At 40.2% G+C, this 20,866-nt stretch overlaps 2 protein-coding genes across 2 annotated transcripts in view; one reads left to right on the top strand and one right to left on the bottom strand.

Annotated features, from left to right (window-relative positions):
- Positions 1 to 9,036, bottom strand: part of LOC117385933 (deleted in malignant brain tumors 1 protein-like) — a 434,825-nt gene extending 425,789 nt beyond the window's left edge. The window contains exon 1 of the mRNA XM_055229215.1: positions 8,994 to 9,036. Coding sequence (XP_055085190.1) covers positions 8,994 to 9,036 — 43 coding nt within the window. The remainder of the gene's footprint in view (positions 1 to 8,993) is intronic.
- A 1,272-nt stretch (positions 9,037 to 10,308) lies between these two features.
- On the top strand, positions 10,309 to 18,028 carry LOC117385932 (NLR family CARD domain-containing protein 3-like). The gene is made up of 10 exons (XM_033983215.2): positions 10,309 to 10,350; positions 11,049 to 11,145; positions 12,542 to 12,637; positions 12,974 to 13,069; positions 13,705 to 13,853; positions 13,968 to 15,750; positions 15,830 to 16,003; positions 16,070 to 16,240; positions 16,317 to 16,363; positions 16,958 to 18,028. The coding sequence occupies exons 2-10, from the start codon at positions 11,057 to 11,059 to the stop codon at positions 17,452 to 17,454; spliced, it is 3,102 nt and encodes a 1,033-aa protein (XP_033839106.2). The 5' UTR covers positions 10,309 to 10,350; positions 11,049 to 11,056; the 3' UTR covers positions 17,455 to 18,028.
- Positions 18,029 to 20,866: the final 2,838 nt, after the last annotated feature.

The following is a 20,866-nucleotide window of genomic DNA, read 5'->3' as shown; positions in this document are numbered from 1 at the left end:
AGGACTCGATCCTCTGACCTTCGGTTGTGGGTTAGACTCCTGATCTGAGTGGAGTGTGCATGTTCTCCCTGTGTTACTGTGGCAGAGTGGTTATCCTGGTGTGTGAGTGTCTTTACCTGAGCTGTTGTCTTCTGCCAGGAGCCCTGCACACACAAAAGTCACGTCACAAAATGGCGGCTGTTGGTCACATGACATCACCTGCGTATGACACTGTAGTACTGTACGCAGCGCGCACAGCAAAGAGCAGGAGAGAGCGAACAGATCGTGACACAGGGCAGTGAACAAGAAACACTTTTGCTAAAGAGACACTATGGAAAACATTTTAACAGGGATGAAAAGAAAGGCGGATATAGACGGAGGTAAAGTCACCCAACAAATAAGACGAGGAGGAGTTTGATGAAGAGTATTTAGCACTGGGCTTCACCGTGACTCCGGTGGGACACGAGGACAGACCGGTGTCTTCTGTGTCTGAAAATGTTGGCAGTGGACAGTATGAAGCCAGATAAGTTAAGGCGCCACCTCATTACACCTCAGTCACGCTGATAAGACGCTGGAGTTTTTTCAGCGTAAACGTGCCAAATATTAACAACAATCATCCACTTTGTAAATGTCACTTAAAGCAGCAGCACCGAGTATCATGTAAGATGGTGTACCAAATTGCTAAATTACTTTTAATTTGATATTTATTTAATTTTAATGTATTATTTTGATATTTATTTAATTTTAATTTATTCTTTTTTTTTATTTGATATTTAATTAAATTTCATTATATCATTTCATTTCTTTTATTTTTTCGGGGGGGCATTTATTCATCTTTATAGGGGGGGCATGATAAAAAATAATTGAGAAGCACTGCTTTACATTAACATTTATCCAGAGCCATCTAACCCAGTACTTGTTAAAGTTAGAAAAAGTCACTACAGCCTAAAAAGAAACACACCCATTCAAACAGATAAAAAACAAATTTATGGAACAAAGTCTAACTCCTGACCCCTGACCCCTGAATGAAAATTAATTAATTCGTGGATCATCTGGAAAAAAATATGATTCACCACAATGAGATTTAACAAATACATGAAACAGAAAAAGCCAGATATGTGTTTGAAAAGAAAGAGTGTGATGGAAATGAAACGCTTTGTTTTATTATAAGTACATCATGTTTTATAGTAAGTTCATGTTCAAGTTTAGTGTAGAGAAGGAGCAGATCACATCAGACGGCTCTTTCTGCTCCGTTTCATTCATATCTCGTATCTTTCACTTTATGACACTGTTAAAGTCTTCTTATATTTTACGAAATAAATCAGACAAAAAAGTCTCACTTACCCAAAGTGTAGACGAAATAAACCAGGACCAGTTCTCCAAGGGCCATAACCAGGACTGAACCAGGACTGAACCAGGACTGAACCAGGACTCTGAACCAGGACTGAACCAGGACTAAACAAGGACTGAACCAGGACTGAACCAGGACTAAACCAGGACTGAACCAGGACTGAACCAGGACTAGACCAGCACTGAGACGTGTTTAAGAGTTTCCTGTTTTTTAACACATTCTTATCTGTTCATCGTTTGTGGTTTTCTTCCTAAAACTAAATATTGCCATAATCTGATGGGTTTTTTTGGTTTTTGTTTTTTTTTTTGTTTTTACCCAAATATGTGTTTGAATGTTCACATTTTAAAACTGTGACTAAACTAAACCCGTGAGGAGCGATGTCCAGTGTGTCTGTGTCCAGATGTCCCACCGTCAGTCTCTGCGTTTGGACCATTTCATTTTCTCATTAACATTATATTTATTATTATTCTCACTGCTCTATGTCGCTCTCTGTCCAGGGCAAGTTCTTTGTTCTGTGACTTTTTCACTCACAATGGAAATAAAACTCATTCTGAAGCTGATGAAACGTCCTGTATGACACAGTACTATATATAGTATCATAACAATGTGGTTTTAACTGTTCCATAGAGACATATTTGCATGTTATGGCAAAATATGAAGGGGGTGCAGAATATAATTGTCTTGAATGGGCCAAACTGACTGAAATGATGGGGACTGTGTAATGACTGGAATATGCAATATTTTGTAAGGTGCAATAATGGGAACTGTGCAGTGAATGTAATGTCGTGTGCAATTTTTAACTTAACTTTTGTGACTCTTTGGCTATAATCTGGTGTGTTTACATTCATGTTGAATCATGTTTGTTCATCAAGATGCAATGTCCCAGTCAAATAAATAAATAGAAAATAAAATAGAAATAAACAAAATGGATCCATGTGAGCTGTGAGACATGTTATAATGTTCCCTCCTCAAAAACAGATCTGGAGTTGTGTTTTGCTTCATTCACACATGTTTGAGTAGCACTTTATTATTAGTCTGTTACATCCTCAAAGCTCAAAATGCTCTGTTCCACCTTGTGATGTCATCAAGTGGTAGTTCACTTCCTATATCACCACATGATGACATCACAAGGTGGAACAGAGTGTTTTCTGTTTGAGAGGAGAAACATTTAACTTAGATCAGACACATAATACGAGTCCTTTAATTCACTCTACGAACAATAAACCAACAAAAACAAAACAAGACGACATGTCCAGGGAGCAATAAACCCAAAAAAATGAAATATGTAAAGGTCCAAATCATAAACCACCAACGCCCAGACTCACAAGACGCCCAAACTATGCCCAAAGTGAGATTCACACAAGTCTGTGACAGCGTCAGACCATCAGACCAGACCAGGACCAGGACCAGACCAGGACCAGAGCAGGAGTCAGAGTAGGCCTGTAGTTTTAAGTAGGCCTGTAGTTAGAGTAGACCTGTATCTATTCAGAGGGAGCTGATATGACAGGGGTCTTCAACAGGCGGCCCATATATAATTTTGTGGAGTAAATGTAACGTGTACGAGGGCCGTGTGCTCCGTGTGCTCTGAAGTCCACTCATTAACAAGGAGCCTGAGGACTAAAGTTTGGACGGGACATTTCCCAGGATTCACAGTTTGAGTCTGGTCTTAACCTGCGACTGTGAGGTAGGGCCAGACACATGTGAGTGTAGAAACAAAAACATCAATCTAACCAGATGATGTTTACATTTAAGACCTGAGTAGTCCTGGTTAGTCCTGCTTCAGTGCTCGTTCAGACCTGAGGCTTGTTTAAGGTTAAGTCCTGATCAGACCCCCTCTAGACAAGGGTTAGTCCTGGTTTAGACCTGATAGTCCTGTTTTAGCCAAGCTAAGCCAGTGAATTTCTGTAGAACATTTAAAACAACAGAAAATGGACCAAAGTGCTTTACAAATTACAAAAAATATAAAAAATAAAACACATACTAAGCAGGAAATGGTACGATTTACACGCATAAATAGATCAATTTCATTACTCCAGTCAGAGTTTAAAAAAAAACATTAAAAAGAGGGTGTTTTTTAAATACTTTAGACCTGCTCCAGTCCTGGTTTTGGTTTAAACCTGGTCTAATCCTAGATCTGCTGTTACCTGCTCTACAGTTAAAGTCTGGTTTCATGTTGGTGTGGCAATTGAGGGGTTAATAATTTGAGCTAGTACTAATACATATGTGTTGCAACAACACCACCCCAAATATAGTTTGGGGGACTAAACCCTAGATCTAAGGCACAGAGGTACGCATATCAAGATGAAAGAGCCAGGTTCCATTTAATTTGCATCATGTTTGTTTTACATATTCAAAGGAAACAGTGGTTTAATTTCATTAACAATGACAGAAACAGAAACAGCCCCGGAAATGCATGTGGGAAAAGGGGGAGCAATGAGAAAGGGATGCTTATATAATGTAATGTAATGTGCTGTGGTTTTTCTGGGGATGATCTTGTTGCTGTTGATGTTGTTGTTGATGTCGTCTTCTTCAGTTGGACATAAATATGAATACAGGGGACATTGAGAGCACGTGGTCTGCAGTTGACATCAGTTTAAGATCTGACATGTTTTGAGGCGTGTGCAGTTCAGAGCTGCTGTTCCGAGAATCAAACCACAAAGCCCCATTTTATCAGAGTGAAGGAAACTCACTATCAGCCAGTGCCACGCTCTCATATTTCACACTATTTTTGTACATCGTTTTTACCAGAATTTAATATTTTTATTTCATTTTTGTATAAGTTTTATGCATTTTCTATGTTTTACTTAATTACTCTGAAATATTTATAATTTTGTAGGACAGGCTCAGGGCCGGCCTTAGCCTTTAGGGGGTCCTGAGCTGACTTTGCCTTTTGGACCCTAGTCACTTCAGTGCCATGTATTCATATTTAAGACATTATCATCAAATTCTAGAGGCTCACAACAGAAACAGCCACAAGTGCAAGAGTATAAAAACATAAGGAAGGGGGTTCTGCCAGAGAAATGTTTAAATTCTGCACATCTCGGTTTCTGATGCATTTTAATGTGTTCCAGTCGACTAAAGTGGGATTACATTTATCAGTTCTTTATGTCATAAAATGTAGAATAAGATAGAGTAGCCAAAAGATGTACTTAAGCAAAGGTACACTTACTTCAAAATCATATAAGAAGTGCAAAGTAGTGATCCAGGTTAAGAGTTGCATAAGAGAAACAGCCTGGACATAGATCAGATCTATAATCATCAGATCATTTGACTGAACATTAAATAAGACGATTTTAGGGTCACATTATTTATTTGAATGCAGAGTTGCATACAAAATTTGTGCAGACTTTGTGTAATTGTGCATGTTACTGAGCAGGGATGCACAGATACCAATACCAGTATCAGTAGCCAGTAATCATACTCATCAATGGGCTGCCGATACCAAGAGCCGATACCATTTTAGCTGTGCAGCCTCTTGTTTGACTCTCAAACCTTATTTCTCAAAAGAGCAGTGAGCTCTGAGTGGAGCACAGCTCACAGGTGACAAGATACATCAAACACACAAACACATCAGAGAGAGAGAGAGACAGAGAGAGAGCCAGACAGACAGACAGAGAGAGAGACAGACAGAGAGACAGACAGAGAGAGAGAGACAGACAGAGAGACAGAGACAGACAGACTTTCATCTGATCCACTCTCTGAACCACTTCAGCAGTGGCATGATCCATGAAATTTGCTTAAATAACACAAATATAATTTTTGAGCTGAAAGAATGTTGAACGGATTGTACACATAAAAAAAAACTAATACAAGAATATACGTAGGCTACACGGCCATATTTTGGTAGTAAAACTAAAATGCTCTATAGATTCAAAAAAAAAAAAAAAAAAAAAGCAAGTGTTTAGTTTAGCAAGTGAAAGTTTACAACAAAGTATAAGGGTCAGTTAAATAAAATAAATTATGCAGGCGCTACGAGAATAAAGTTGCATTTTGACATTAAAGACGTAATTTTACGAGAATAAAGTCATAGTATTACAAGAATAAAGACGTAATTTTATGAGAATATAGGCTGCTGTGCGTGAATGAGTGACCAGTGCGTTATGAAGAATTTGGAGCATTTTGTTCAATTTCTTCCTTTGGTTCCTCCGACTAAACAAACTCAAATACTTGCAGTGTCCCTTCAAAGTACTTATACTGATGATAGTGTGGTGATGGTGGGTCTGATTTTTCCTGTTGTTTTGTTTTTGTGTGTATATCTCGGTGGCTGAGTGGCTCATGCCTCACAGCAGAAGGTTTGGTTCGATCCCCAGGTCCCCCAGGCCTTTCTGTGTGGAGTTTTTCATGTTTCTCCTCGTGTCTGGATGGGTTTCCTCCGGGTACTCCGGTTTCCCCCACCAACCAAAACATGAACGCCCTTCAGACAACTGTTGTTGTGATTTTGGGCATTACAAAAATAAATGAATTGAATTGAATTAAAAGACACAGTATTTCATCTGCGTAAACTCCAGTTGAAAGTTTATCTGAACAAAGTGCTCCAAATTCTCTATAATGCACAACACATTGGTCACTCATTCACGCACAGCAGACTATATTCTCATAAAAATACGACTTTATTCTCATAATATTACAACTTTTTTCTCATAATATTATGACTTTTTCTGGCTTTGACTTTGTTCTCGTAAAATAACGACTTTAATGTTGAAATGCTACGACTTTATTCTTGTAGCGCCCGCGTAATTTATTTTTAAGTGACCCTTATACTCCATCACAGAAAGTTAGAATAAAGTGAAAGTGAATTAAAAAAGCAGCAGAATATAAAGTGTGTGTGCTCGTGTGACACAGTAAATGAACCAATGGCGTCATCTTCACGAAAGTGAGGCCTCACATTCACAGGTCACATGTTTTAGCAAACTGAAGTGTCAAGTACCTTCTTATTAATGTAATTTCGTCCTATAGATAATTATGTGAGTTGATTATGTACATTTTCCATTGAGTACTTAAACATATATAGATTTCCCAATCTTCTGTTCTGCGTATGTCATCATGACGTAGCCTATAGTGTCTTTATCATGTAATTAAGATACGGTATAACAAATCTTAAGGTCCTGTGATATATTTATAACATTTTACTGCCATTGGAGAAGCGTCATGAATTGTTGTAGGCTATAGAATTTTATTGTGTGTTCTAACATGACTCAATAAGCAGAACAATATTCAATCCAGCAGTAAATGGAATCAATCAGAAGTTACTACAATAACTTTTACTCATTTGATCACTACATACTATGTGGGAGAGTAGAGAAAGCCTACTCAAAACAACACTTACATGCAGAATATGATCACATGATGGAAGCAAACTATAAATGAAACGGCCTCTTTTAACAATATTCAACACGATTCAACTCGCTTGCTGCTAGTTTTTGCTTATTGATTCTTGTTTTTTTTCCTGGATTCTCAAAGAAACATTTATTGTAAGTTATATCAAGTCTTGTCTTAACTGATTAACTGACTGATGATGAAGAGTCTATATATCTATATCTACATCTATCTATATCTATCTATACAACATTTTAAGCACAGAAATGACCTTTGATACAAACCCTTTTTTCTTCTGAAAGTTCCTCTGTTACTTGGTAAAATGGAGACAAGACTGGCAGGCAGTTCTCTATGGACTCCAATTCCTGACACAACAGCGAGCTAATATCCGTTTTCAGTGGTGCCAGGGCTGCTGCCACAGGCTCCCTCAGGTTGTAAAGCCGCTCTAACATGAGACATGTGCTGTTCCAGTGTGTTTCTACCTCGATGAGCAGCTTTAGTGGTCGTCTGTCCATTTGAATTTGCATTTGGTCGAGTTTTTCTTTGGCTGTTGTGCTGCTTCTGAAGAAGGTGAGCATTTTTTTGGCTTTAAGGCGAATATCAGATAGGTCAGTTATTTCTTCAAAAGATTTTCTAACAAGCAAATTAAGGGTGTGTGCAATGTATGATGAACGCCTGATTTGTCAGTTTCTTACACAGACAATCATATTAGCAGCAGCATCAGTGACAATGCATTTTACTTTGCTCCTTAATTGTCACTCGTCAATCTGCTTGGCCATCGCTTGAGTCTGTTGGAAGTGCTCAACTCCGAGCAACACTGAGCCCATTTTGTCATCTCTGTCAATAAAGTGACATGTAATAGCCAAATAGGCATCCATGTTGACAGAGGTCCACATGTCAGACTCACAGCTGACACTTTTCCACTTTCCTTTTTTGTGTTTTTCATCCACCATTTTCTTTAAGGCCTGAAAGAGATGCAAATACACTTCAGTTTAAACACAACACATCCAACAAATACACAGAACACACACTTTTCTAGTTCAAGCCCTCACCCTCCACAATATTAAATGGCTGTATATCTTTAATGACAAGGTTGGCAACTGCTTCAGTCTCAGGAGGTTAACCCTCTGATGCATGAATTATCAAAGCCTTGGTCAAGATTTTTTTTTTTTTTCTGAAGTGTTTTTACTCTTCTCAGGACATGAAACAACATTGTGAGCTGCCTGTAAAAATGAATTAACTTGTGTTCTATTGTAAATATACAAACACATGTTTCTTTTTATGCTTTGAAAAACATTTCAACATTTTTTTGGGAAATGTCAACACTGTTTAGGAGCAATGTTTAGGCCTGAATAAGAAAACCAGAGGACATTTACTTGCAGTTACACCAACTGACCACTGAATTAACCTCAATGGAGTGTGGCAGCAGAGAGCACTCTAGAGTCTGATGTGCAGCTCCACCACATAAACCAATGCATTAAAGACAAAGTTATGTTTTAGTAGCTGTGACCGCTGTGCACCAGAGGGTTAAAACACACAAAAACACACTTCATTCATGAAAATATCCAAGTTTCTAAATCACCATTTGTCTAAGAACTGAACTTCAGCGCACGTGGACAGGTGATTCATGTCCACTCCTCCTGTCCATTCACAAACCTGTCCAAACTAAAGTCCATGTTTCATGCAGCTTCTCCTTTGGCCGTTGCACTTTGGGCCAAGTTTTTATTTTTATTTTATTTAACCTTTATTTAACCAGGAAAGTCCCATTGAGATCACTAATCTCTTTTTCAAGGGGGTCCTGGCCAAGACAGCAGCACAGTTACAGTTACATTACACACATTTCAACACAAAATGGATTCTTAAAAGCAATTACAAATCATAGACTTAATTTCCAAACCTTTCAACATAGATTTAAACTGAACTATTGAAGTTAGTTCTTGTAATTTCAAGACTTTTTGTGAATTATTCCATGTTGAAGGTGCAGAATATTGAAATGCCACTTTACCCGTCTCTGTGCGGACACTCGGGACAGAAAGAAGCTGCAGTTTTGTGATGGCAGAGCATAATGTCCATCTGAGTGTGCGTCACTGTGCTTCATCTTCAGTCACAGGTGGGACCTCTTCATTCATAAAATGTCCAAATTCTTACACATCTGTCCCTTGTCCCGCTGCTGTCCTCACTGTCCCAGGTCCATTGTGTACAGGGCTGAAGTACGAGTCCTCTCTGTTTGGTTGTAGTTTTGCATTGAGCCAAGGACGACGCGACTCATCCTGCGTCTCATTTCAAACTCCAGAAAGTGAGATGTGTAAAGCGACTCCAGCCATCAACCCCGGGACTGTGCACTCACCTGATCCCATCAGCTGAGCCTCCTGAGTTGGGTTAAGTCCCATTGCACTGTGGGACTAATGGTCACTCTCCATTCATGTTTTTAGGGGTCAGGGGTCACAGGGCGCGCTGCCTCTGCTGCTTTGTCTTGTCTCTTGTGTAAAAGACTGTCCAGGGCTCGTTTAGTTCTGTTCTGTCACTGATTTGGTTCAGTTGTTGTTCCTTATTCCTTGTTATTCCTTGTTGCGCCACGAGAGGGCGCGAGTGCACAGCAAACGCGCCACAGACACTGAAATCTATATTTTACACGACAGTTTTGGCTACTATCTATGAATATTTACACATGTTTTATTCAAAGAAAGATCTTGAGGGGGCGCTAGAGATGGTGGTTTTGGTCATGGTGGTTTTGAGACTCTATTTAATCCACTAAATACATGTTTCACAAAGTTTCATGTTTCTTAGGTAACAAGATTCATGTTCTGTCTGCAGGTTTACGTTCCCAACCAGCCGGGACTAGACCGGGACTAGACCAGGACTAGACCAGGACTAGACCGGGATTAGACAAGAATTAAACCAGGACTAACAGGACTTAACCAGTTTCTTTTGTGATTTAGTTTGTCCTCTGACATATGTGAAAATGACTTTAGTTTGTCTTTTCTCCCTCACATTCAAAACGGTATTTACCTGTGCGTTCATAAACCCGTGTTTACGCCCAGAGCCTTTAGACTTTCAGGGATAGACTTTGACTTAACAGGACCAAACCTCAGACAGAAATGTGAAGAACCAAAACTGTGTTGATTCTGTGACGTCAAAGACATTTTGTGGAAAACCTTATATTTTGAACCTGCTCACTTGATGATGTCATTTAAAGTGCGTTTATTGTTGTTAAAAATCAATCCTGACTCTCCTCTGATTCTTTTCCTTTCACAGCCTGAAATATGTTGAGAAAAAAAAATAGTAATAAGTAATAAATAAATAAAATAATAAATGTTCATTATGTTTATTTATTTTATTTTATTTATTTTATTTTTTGCTTTTTTTTTATTCAGAAGTCAAATTTCCAGGGCAGATCTATGATAAACATAACCAGACCCACTAAAGGCTCCAGAGAATATAAAAACGCAGTGATCAGGGCAGAGCTGGACACTATTTTACAAACTACAGGAGCAATGACTAAACTTGTCACATGTGAAAATCGTGCTGTGTTCAGGTTCAAAGACTGTGTGTGGTTTTTAGGTCAAATGGCGCCATCTGCTGTTCATTTTAGATATTGTTCTTTTTTTTTTCTTTCTTTTTTTTTTTTTTTCTAATTCAAAAACGAAAGTAGAATCACCACGAGACGAGTCACCACGAACACGACAGACACAGGAGCGCACAGGGTCTGTACTCTCTCAAACTCACTTTACAGACTTGTTGTGTGTTGTTGTTGTTTGTTGCTTGTCTCCACACACACGCGCTGACACGGACTATTTCAGACTGAGGCGTGTCACTTTTGTTCTTTTCTGTCCTGGTTTGTTCAGAGTCAGTCCTGAGGTTTTTGTCTTTATTCTGGAGCCCACATGTCCTGAATGAAACACTGGGACACACCTGGGTCAGGACGGGTGCGATAAATGGGTCAGTTTTGTTTAGTTTTTATTCTTTTCCTCAAATCCAGGAGGACTTCCTGAACACTAAACACTGGACTAGTCAGCGGCCTTTGCGCAGTCTGAGTGTGCGCACTGCGGGTGTTTTCACAATAAAACTCTGGGTAAAGTTTATTTTGACACGTTCACATCTAAGCGGCGCCTTAAAACACTATATGGAACTTTACTAAAGTTTAGGATCACGATAAAACAATGAAAAGAGCGAGAAAGGACTGTGTTCAGTACCAAAGACTGTGTTCAGTCTCGTCGGGTCTCGGTCTCTTCTCTAATAATCAAGTGACTCAACTTTGAAAAAATAAAGTTTTTGGAATTGGATTTTTTTTTTTATTTTTTGCATATTTGAAATAATTGTGTGTTATTATTCTCCATAAATGTTAAGACCAACTTCTGCTTGACTGTAACAGGAATGACATTTTGAAACATTTGTGCCACAGGTGTAAACATGTTTAATCTATATCGGGACCTGAGGAAGAGGGAGCGTGATGATGATGAAGAGCAGGATGAAGCTGAACTGAAGAGGAAACGTAACAGGTCGGTCTGTTCTGGTCCAAAACACACACACAGCACAACACAGTCACACGGCCCGATCCACAATGACGTCATACGATCCACAATGGCTCGGACGCTGGCGAGTAAATCACTGTGTCGGGTCAGGACAGTGATTAAGTGTGTTCAGGTGAGACTGAAGAACGAGGGAGTCCACAGGCAGGTGTGGGCACAACGTTCCTTTATTGTCCTCACTTGGGCCGTGGGCGTGTATGTGTGAGAAAGAGTGCGCTTGTGTGCGTGTGTGTGCCAGTCTAGTCACGAGGCGAGCGTATACTCAAAACTCTAAAACTACACACGGTCAAATAATCAGTATAGTTCTAAACATAATATCACAAAATACACAGAATACTCACATCTAAGGGACGCATAATTAAGTCAGTCCGAGCCGATGCGCGTAACTTTGTGCGACCATGTAAAATAACCATGTGAGTGTCCGTGGTGCATTGGCGTGCACCATCACCCCCTCTACTGGTGCAACAAGGAATAACAAGAAATAAGAACAACAGCTGAACTAAACCAGTAATAGAACTAAATGGGCTCTATGGATCGTCTTTTATACACATGAGGTCGTCTTTTATTTGTCCACGGTTTCCTTTTTTCCACATTACACACATTTTGTAACTAACTAGAGCAATATCTGTATTTTTCGTGATTAAAATGTGATTAAATGCACATTTCTTCCTCCAAAGTCTTCCGTGCATCTGTCCTGATTTTCTTCATACAAAAGGACTTCACTCCAGACTGATGTTCATGTGTTAATATTTATTCTCTTTCACATTTTCACACGTTCAACACCATGAAAACTAAAACCACAGAGGAAAATTTACATGAAACACCTTTGACATAAATACAGATCAAAATAATGTTTCCCGTGTTCGTCGTGATCACCAGAGGTAGTTAAGTGGCGTTTGAACATCTTTTCTTTGCACTTTTCTGCATTTACATCGATCGTCTCTTTACACTTTCGCAGCTATTATTCTTTCTTCTCTTTCTGTTTAATTTCCGGGGTAAAACATGAGCTCACATGACTCACAAAAGGTACATTCTTTTTACAAATAAAATATATAAAATTAATAAAATGAAGACAGCAATGTTTTGACACATCTTGATAATCTGAACAAATATAGAACAATAATTTTCAAATTGATTTCTGCTCCTCAAAACAAATATATTGATATATTATTGGGTCTGCTCCAAACCAACCGCTCCATTAAAAACCCCTGAACTGACTGATTTTGATTATTGCCGTATCTCTAGATCACTTCATCTAACATGTGTTTCAGTTCATTGGAGCCTTCAAATTTGCCCAGTGATCTGTGTTTGTACAATATAAAAGCTTTACATTTAAATGTACTCAATACTCTTTTATATTTTCTAGTTTGGGGAAGATGGAGTCGACTGGTCCCAGGCCTTTGTCACTGAAGAGTGATCATTCTATGGGTCATCCTATGACCTTTCAACGAGAGCCCAAAAGGTAATCAGAGTTTTATTATTTGATTTGTGATATTTCTCTAATTAAACTCATCAAAACTCCCTCTCAAACTATAGACATGAGGCACATCCTGGTTCATAGACAGAGAAAATGCTCTGGATTATTTCAGGGCCTGAGATGCTCCAGGACTGAACGATCTGAGAGAAATACTTGTGATGTTTCTGACATGATTATAACATTTTTGTAAAGACAAGAACAAAAGTGACATAGAGCAGCTTCAGTGCTTTGCACATTAAAGGGGAGGGTTTATAATATTAGTGTCAGATTAAATTTGGAAAAAATGCTCCTATTTAAATGCTTTCTATGTGTATTTTCTAGTTTGGGGAAGATGGAGTCGACTGGTCCCAGGCCTTTGTCAGTGAAGAGTGATAGTTCTATGTTTGAGCCTATGACCTTTCAACCAGAGCCCAAAAGGTAATCCACACTGTGTCATTTATTACAGGTTATGTCTGTCAGATGATGATGCCAAATAAATAAATAAATACTATTGTGACATAAATGAACTCACTCTGAGCTGGTTCATGTTCGGGTCAGCTCTGTGGAGTGAAGGTCAGGGGGACATGTCTCTCCTGTCCATGGTCCATAGTCAAAGACAAATGTAAAATCTGTTACTGGACGAAAAGTTTTAGGAGTGAAGACGTTCAGCTGCTCGTCCAAGACACTTCTTCAGTTGTGGTCAGATTACTGCTGGACACTGCCTTATATCTGTCTGAAGTTGACAGATTTTACGTTTGACTTTTAATGTGGATCATTAATGTGGACAATAAACTAAACTGAACTAAAGTTTTGTGTTTCATGTGGATAGGCCTGGTAATTACATATTAACCATAAACCAGGTCAACACTTCTTCAGTCTGACAGTTACACAGCAAAGTCCCCCTGAGGATTCTGTCCTGTCTCCAGCTCCATGTTTAACTATAGGGACATAGACGATGACTCACCTGCCCATGGAGCCTTTTAACCCACAACTGTCAATGAGTGTATCACACTCTGGAGCTGTCAGTGTGTGAACACAGTATTTGAATAAATATTATCTTCTGTTTCCTGCAGACCCCAGCGTCCAGTTTGTTGCGTTTGTGAAGAGACTTTTGAAGAAGACCCTTTGTATTTGACCTGTCCACATGTGGCCTGTCCTCGCTGTGTAATGGACGACACACAGATCCACTGCCCTCAGTGTGGCACCGACCACAAACTGACAGGTGAGTCCAGTGTAGATCTCACCTGGGCCCATCTGTCCCACATCTAACCTCAGGCTCCAGTGGTTACTCATGGTACTGCAGCAAACACTGACTAATCTTTTTGTACATTTCCAGGGGACAGTAAACTCTTTGACTTAACTGAGAAACTGAAGAAGGAGATGCTCAACAGGTTTTCTATGACGACTGAAGGAACCAGAGATGAGAGGACTCCCCTGAACCACATCTACACTTCACTGTCCATCAACGTTGGCAAGACAGAGGTTGTCCCAGAGCACTACTCCAAACACATGATGATGAAAGAACAGGATTCTCAAGAAGAAGTCCAAGTCAGTGACCTTTTCCATAGTTCACCAGTGAAGACCAGAACTATCCTGACAAACGGCGTGGCCGGAATCGGAAAATCTTTTTGTGTCCAAAAGTTCATTGTGGACTGGGCTGAGGGCGCTTCTAAAAAAGATACTCCTTTTGTTTTCTGTCTGGCTTTCCGAGAGCTTAATCTGGTCAAAAATGACACAAGTCTGCTCCAGCTCCTGACTGACTTCCACCCCGCTCTGAGCAGCATAGACCCACAGGTCTTAGACTGCACTAAAGTGATCCTGATCCTGGATGGTTTTGATGAAAGCCGGTTTGACCTGGACTTCAGAAACACAGAGAGAGTCACGTCGCTCCAGGAGGTCACTTCTGTGTCCAGCCTCATGTTCAACCTGATCCAGGGAAACCTGCTCCCTAAAGCCCATCTCTGGATCACCTCTCGGCCGGCGGCTGCTCATCAGATCCCTGGAGAGTTCATCCACTCAGCCACTGAGATTCAAGGTTTCAACAACCTCCAAAAGGAAGAATATTTCAGGAAGAGGTTCAAGAGCAAACCAGACCTCGCTGACATGGTGATTTCTCACGTGAAGTCATCACAGACGCTGGACTTGTTGTGCCAGATCCCCATCTTCTGCTGGATGTCCTCTGTTTTATTTGAGGAGGTCTTTGGAGGAGAGGAGCAAACTGGAGCTCCTCAGACCCTCACTGAGATGATGGCAGCATTTGTGTCTATTCAAACCAAGCGCAGCAGCAGAAAATATGACAAGAACCCAGAGAAAGAGAGAACCAAACTTCTAAAAGCTAAAAGAGAGCTCCTCCTTAAAGTCGGCAAACTGGCCTTTATCCACCTGCTAAAGAACAGCCTGATCTTTTATGAAGAAGATTTACAACAGTGTGGACTCAACCCCAAAAAGGACACAGTCAAATCTGGGTTTTTCAACTCCATTCTCCAACAAGAGCATCTGTTTTTGCAGCAGAAAGTGTATTTCTTTGTGCATCTGACCGTACAAGAGTTCTTCGCTGCTCTTTATGTTTACGACAGCTTTACCAACAACGAACCCTGGGCTCCAGAGCTGAGCACCTTCATGGGTCTAGAGTCATCAGAGCTCTCCTCCAGACCCCCAATGTTTGACCTTCTAAAGATGGCCGTCGACAAAGTGTTGGAGAGGAACGGTGGTCACTTGTTCCTCTTCCAGCGTTTCCTTTTTGGTCTTGTGCTTGAATCAAATCACAGATTTATTCCTGGATTACTGCTCCCTCTAGAGTCAAGTCAAGACACAGTTAAAAAAATGTTGAGTCATCTCAAAACCATTAGACGCAAAACCGTCTCCCCAGACGCCTGCATCAACCTGTTTCAAACCATGGTGGAGATGGGAGACACCAGGATCAGTGAAGAGATCCAGGAGTATTTAAAGTCAGAGGACAGAGCTCGGGTGCAGCTGACTCCTCTGCACTGCTCTGCTCTGGCCTTCACTCTGCTGGTTTCAAAGAGTGTCCTGGAAGAACTCGAGCTAAAGAGCTACAACACGTCAGAGGCAGGACGACAGAGGCTCATCCCGGCTGTCAGGAGCTGCAGGAAGGCCAAGTAAGTACAAAAGTCAAAAGAGCCTTGATTATCCCTGACCGTCCTCCAGTGACCCTCATAAGTGTTGATGTGTCTGCAGCCTGTCGGACTGCAGAGTGACTGAGGCTTTACTGAAGCCTCTCTCTTCAGCTCTGATGTTTCCACACTCGTCTTTGAGAGCTTTGGATCTGACCAACAGTGATCTGGGGGACTCTGGAGTGGAGCTGCTCTGTGAGGGTCTGAGGAGTCCAGCCTGCAGACTCACAATACTCAGGTAGTATATAACTGCACTATTACTATTCACACCAGACCTGCATCTCCTCATGATGGTTGTGTCCAGGTTGTCCGGTTGCTTAGTGACAGACAAAGGCTGTGGTTTTCTGGTCTCGGCTCTAAAATCAAACCCGTCCCATCTGAAGGAGCTGGACCTCAGTTATAACCACCTGGAGTCAGGAGGAAGAGCCCTGACCGAACTAAAGAGAGACCCTCAGTTTAAACACCTCCAGTTTGAGTAAGTTTCACAAATATCCCATCAACCTCTGAGAACCTGGGACTGTTTAACAATGTGAATGTTGTTTTGTTTGCAGTGTATCTAATGGTGGAAGTCACAGAATGATCCCAGGACTGAAGAAATGTAAGTCAACTTAGACATATTGAGACTTATTATCAGTGTTTTTGTCTCTTAAGTCGTCATGTCTGTACTGAACTAATTCACACAACACAGTACCTCTATAAAGCTGTTATGGTGGTTACATGAACATCTATCATACTAACACATAATTAGCTGACCGGCAAATTAATTTCCAAACTTCTGGACTTGACACAAACAGAACCACATGGACCCTTGTTTGGTGCTTTATGCAGTGGTCTTTTCTTTGGATAAATGCACCATGAGGACGATGTGCCCTGGTTGCACTTTTGGAGTGGCCCTCAGACAAAGTCCTACCTGCAGAGGCAGGAGAAGTGTCAGTGATAAGGTCCAGTTTTACTTGTTAGGCAAACATTTCAAACAACGAGCTGTGCTTCAAGTGTTTCAACCAATTCCAAGACCACCTTCTTAAAGTGCTCTCGGAGTGACCATTTAATACAGTCCAGGGTGCAGCTGTCGTCTTCACACTGACCCAAGCGTCGCTCTCGGAGCAAAGGCTTTTACGTGGACCTCACTAGTGTCAGTGTGAAACCTTCTTTCACACGTAGATCAGATATGTGACTTTACTGTTCTCCACAGATCTGTGTGTCCTCACCTGGGACAAGGCCTGTGCAGGGGTGCAGTTTTCAGAGGAGCAGAGGACAGCGTCCCGCTCTGAGGACGGCCCAGACTCGGTGCTGGTGCGAGGAGCACAGGGGCTGAGCGGTCGCTGTTACTGGGAGATCGAGGCCTCTGAACCGTTCAACATCGGAGTGACACACTGGAGCAGAGGGCTGGAGGAGTTTAGGCTGGGACAAAACCAGACGTCCTGGAGTTTTGTTTGCTCTGAAGGGGGCTGCTACGGTTTCCACGACAACAAGAGATTCCCGGTCTCTGTCCACTGCTCACACGCCGGTCGACTGGCCGTTTATCTTGACCACACGTCCGGGGTCCTGTCCTTCTACAGAGTCACTGCAGACAGTCAAACACATCTCTACACTTTCAGAGACACATTCAATGATGTTCTGTTTGCTGCTGCTGAGCTGAAGATGAAGGGCTTTGCCAAATTTTACCACGATCAGAGCAGACAAGAATAACCTTTAACCTCAGAAATCAATGATTCAAGAGTCGATGAAGGTGATCGGTGTAGGGGACAGAGCCACTGTCTCAGCTCCAGTCAGTGCATGGGACATTTTTTTTACCCCATTCTCATTTAAAAATGTTCAAATGGCAAGTGTCAAAAATTACACTACAAAAAAAACAAAAAAACATGTGATATAACTGACCTAGGTATGTGGAATCAAATGCTCGCTCACAGACGAATGAAGCCAGTCCCTCGTCAAAGTAAGGAACATGTTTATTTCATGAAGTTTATATCATTTATCTGTCCTCCTCACAGTCACATGTAAAAGACGAGGTTTAGTGTCACTAGATGTTCACTAGAGTTCACAAAACTCAAGTGAACGTGTGCTAGCCGTTAGCTTGATCTAAAATAAAATGTCAAAAGGTTTACACATTTAGCAATTACTTTTAACGAGGCTCTGACCTTAGTACCAGCCGACACCCTCTGGATTATTATTATTATTTTTGTGGGTTAATGCTAACGGCTACTAGAAAAAATGCAGGGACAGGCTCCAGTGTTCCAAATCTTCCCGGACTAGACGAGTTGCTAAGTGGTCGTTAGCATTGCAACGAATGTCACGTCTGCTAATTGCACATGTACGGTTTTAACCACATTTATCTATAACAGAATTGCAGCAGTTACCATGGTGACAAGTTTTTAGAGTCTGAAAACTCCAAATACAAAACAAAATGGATTTCAAGAGCACGTTTCAGGAGCCTGTGCTCAGTCCGAGCTCATGGTCTTGTTTAGGAGTTTGATTTTACACAAAAAGCTGTTGGCTAATGCTAATGCTAATACTAATGCTAGCTAGCTTATAATTTCAGAGGGACTTGTTTAACAGCACAAATCAGCTCACCTGTTGTAGTTCCAACTAAGTCAGTTTTTTGGTCAGACTGTGTTAGAACAAAACGTGGATAAAGTCTAATTTAAGTAACAGAGCTATAGACAGAGCAGTGCTTCCAGTTAGCATCACACACCCAGGGAATCTTGATGACACCAGCTGCAAAGTATCAATTAAAACGCGTTAAATTAACATGATCCTTTTTCTGGGGCTGAGTGATGTGGCAAAATAATTAATCACAGTATTTTCTTTTTTTTTTTTTTTTTTTTTTTTGCTAAAATTTTATTTAGTTTTTTATACATTTTCTAGAGATATAGAAATATAGAATATAGAGCTACAGATCGTCACTGTGCTAGTTTGGTGAATTGTACCACACTCAACATGGACCAGATGAAGCAAAGGAAAGTTGTCTCAGAAGATTAGAACGAAAATTCTAGACAAGCCTGTTAAAGGTAAAGGCTATAAGACCATCTCCAAGCAGCTTGATGTTCATGTGACTACAGTTGCTCATATTATTCAGAAATGTAAGATCCATGGGACTGTAGCCAACCTCCCTGGACGAGGCCACAGGAGGGAAATTGATGACAAATCAAAGAGACGGATAATACGAACGGAAACAAAAGAGCCCAGAAAAACTTCTAAAGAGATTAAAGGTGAACTTCAGGCTCAAAGAACATCAGTGTCACATCAAACCATCCGTTGTTGTTTGAGCCAAAGTCGACTTAAAGAAGACGACCAAGGAGGACGCCATTGTTGAAAACAAATAATAAAAAATTCAGATTGGAATTTTCCAAACTCCATATTGACAAGCCACAAAGCGTCTGGGAGAATGTCCTATGGACAGATGAGACAAACATGGAACTTTTTGCCAAGGCACATCAGCTCTATGTTCAGAGGGAAAAATGAAGCACATCAAGAAAAGACACTGTCCCGACTGAAACATGGAGGAGGCTGTGATGTTCTGGGGCTTTGCTGCGTCTGACACAGGGTCTTGAATCTGAGCAGGGACAATGAAATCTCAAGACTATCAAGGGATTCTAGACAGAAATGTGCCAGTGTCAGAAAGTCTGGTCTCAGTCGCAGGTCATAGGTCTGTAACAGGACAATGACCCAAAACACACAGATAAAAACACCAAGAGGCTCAGAGGAAACATTGGACTGTTCTAAAGTCGCCTCTATGAGCCCTGACTTAAATCCTACTGAGCATCTTTGGAAGGAGCTGAAACCGTCTGGAAAAAGCCTTCAAACTTGAGACAACTGGAGCAGTTTGCTCATGAGGAGTAAAATACCTGCTGAGAGGTGCAGAAATCTCATTGACAGTTACAGTGATTGACTCAAAATGTTGGGCAACAAAATATTAAGTTAAGGGAACCATCATTTTTGTCCAGGCCTGTTTCATGAGTTTATTTTTTTTATATAATTCCGTTGAAGCATGGTTGAACAGCAATGTATGACTTTCATTGGTAAAATTTCATAGAATTTTTATTTATAATCATTATTATTGTCAGATTAAAGTTATTTCTGTGACCATTTTGAGTGTTTCTTTCATTAACTGAAGGGACCAACAATTTTGTCCATGTGAGTGTAAAGGAAACCAGCTTCTGTTTTTATTTGGACCAGTGCATTTATATAAACTGGAAACATGTTTGACTTTTGCAGAGGAAATATTGTTTAACTAATAAAATTGGTGAGGTTTGTCTGAAAATCCTACATAGATGTTCCTCTGTCAATAAAGTCATTTCACAATTTCACTTAAACGTAGATCGTCTTTGTTCATTCTGTCGTAGCAGTGAAGAAACATCAGATCTTTAAGAATGATGTACTTTTGTCTGTGAAAAGAAAGCTTAATACAAACAAATACAACTTAATCCAAAACATGTACTTTTTGGTGTTTTTGAAAAAGATATTACAGCAAAAAAAAAAATCCAAAAGCTTTAAACAGAAGCACTATGTACAGAGTTTAAAATATAAAATGTAGTATGTGTTTATTTTTCTACTTTTGTTTAATACATAATTAAAGTGCTGCACATGTTGTTGTTTAAATCGTTGTATATTTGACTAAATGTTCTCTCTGGACAGACTTTTCTACAGTTAAAGCAGCACTACAGACGGATTAAGTGATTTATTTAAGGTGATGTGTGTTGTTTGTTGGAGTTGTATAGACGTGTGTACAGATGTTTGCTGCAGCGATGTGGATTTTGTCGGCTCTTTTCAACGGTTCCTTAACAAAAACGCTTGGAACCGGATCTGATTTTTATTTAAAGATCCGAATCTTTTCTAATTTGTATGTATTTTTACACTGATTAACGCTGAGCCGACAAAAAAAATTAATTAATTAAAAAATCAATTTAAAAAAAAGCAGAGAATCATGAGAGATGTGTACCCAAAAAAACACATTTAGCAGTTTATTATTATTATTATTATTATTATTATTTTAATTAATGTATTTTTTATTGTGCTGTTATTAATATTCAGCCTGTCATAAACAGTGTAACTCGGTCCATTATAGGCCACATGTCACAGGCTCTTGATGAGGGGGATGGGC

The sequence above is a fragment of the Periophthalmus magnuspinnatus genome, chromosome 18, assembly GCF_009829125.3.
Source record: "Periophthalmus magnuspinnatus isolate fPerMag1 chromosome 18, fPerMag1.2.pri, whole genome shotgun sequence".
Classification (NCBI taxonomy): domain Eukaryota; kingdom Metazoa; phylum Chordata; class Actinopteri; order Gobiiformes; family Gobiidae; genus Periophthalmus; species Periophthalmus magnuspinnatus.
Note: the sequence above shows the minus strand (reverse complement) of the source record. Positions and strands in the feature narration are given on the sequence as shown.

Excerpts from the sequence above, each read along its gene's own strand:
- LOC117385932 (XM_033983215.2), top strand. The coding sequence starts at position 11,057 with ATGTTTAATCTATATCGGGACCTGAGGAAGAGGGAGCGTGATGATGAT. Across the intron at positions 15,751-15,829 it reads AGGAGCTGCAGGAAGGCCAA|CCTGTCGGACTGCAGAGTGA; the intron begins GTAAGTACAAAA and ends ATGTGTCTGCAG. Across the intron at positions 16,241-16,316 it reads TTTAAACACCTCCAGTTTGA|TGTATCTAATGGTGGAAGTC; the intron begins GTAAGTTTCACA and ends TTTTGTTTGCAG.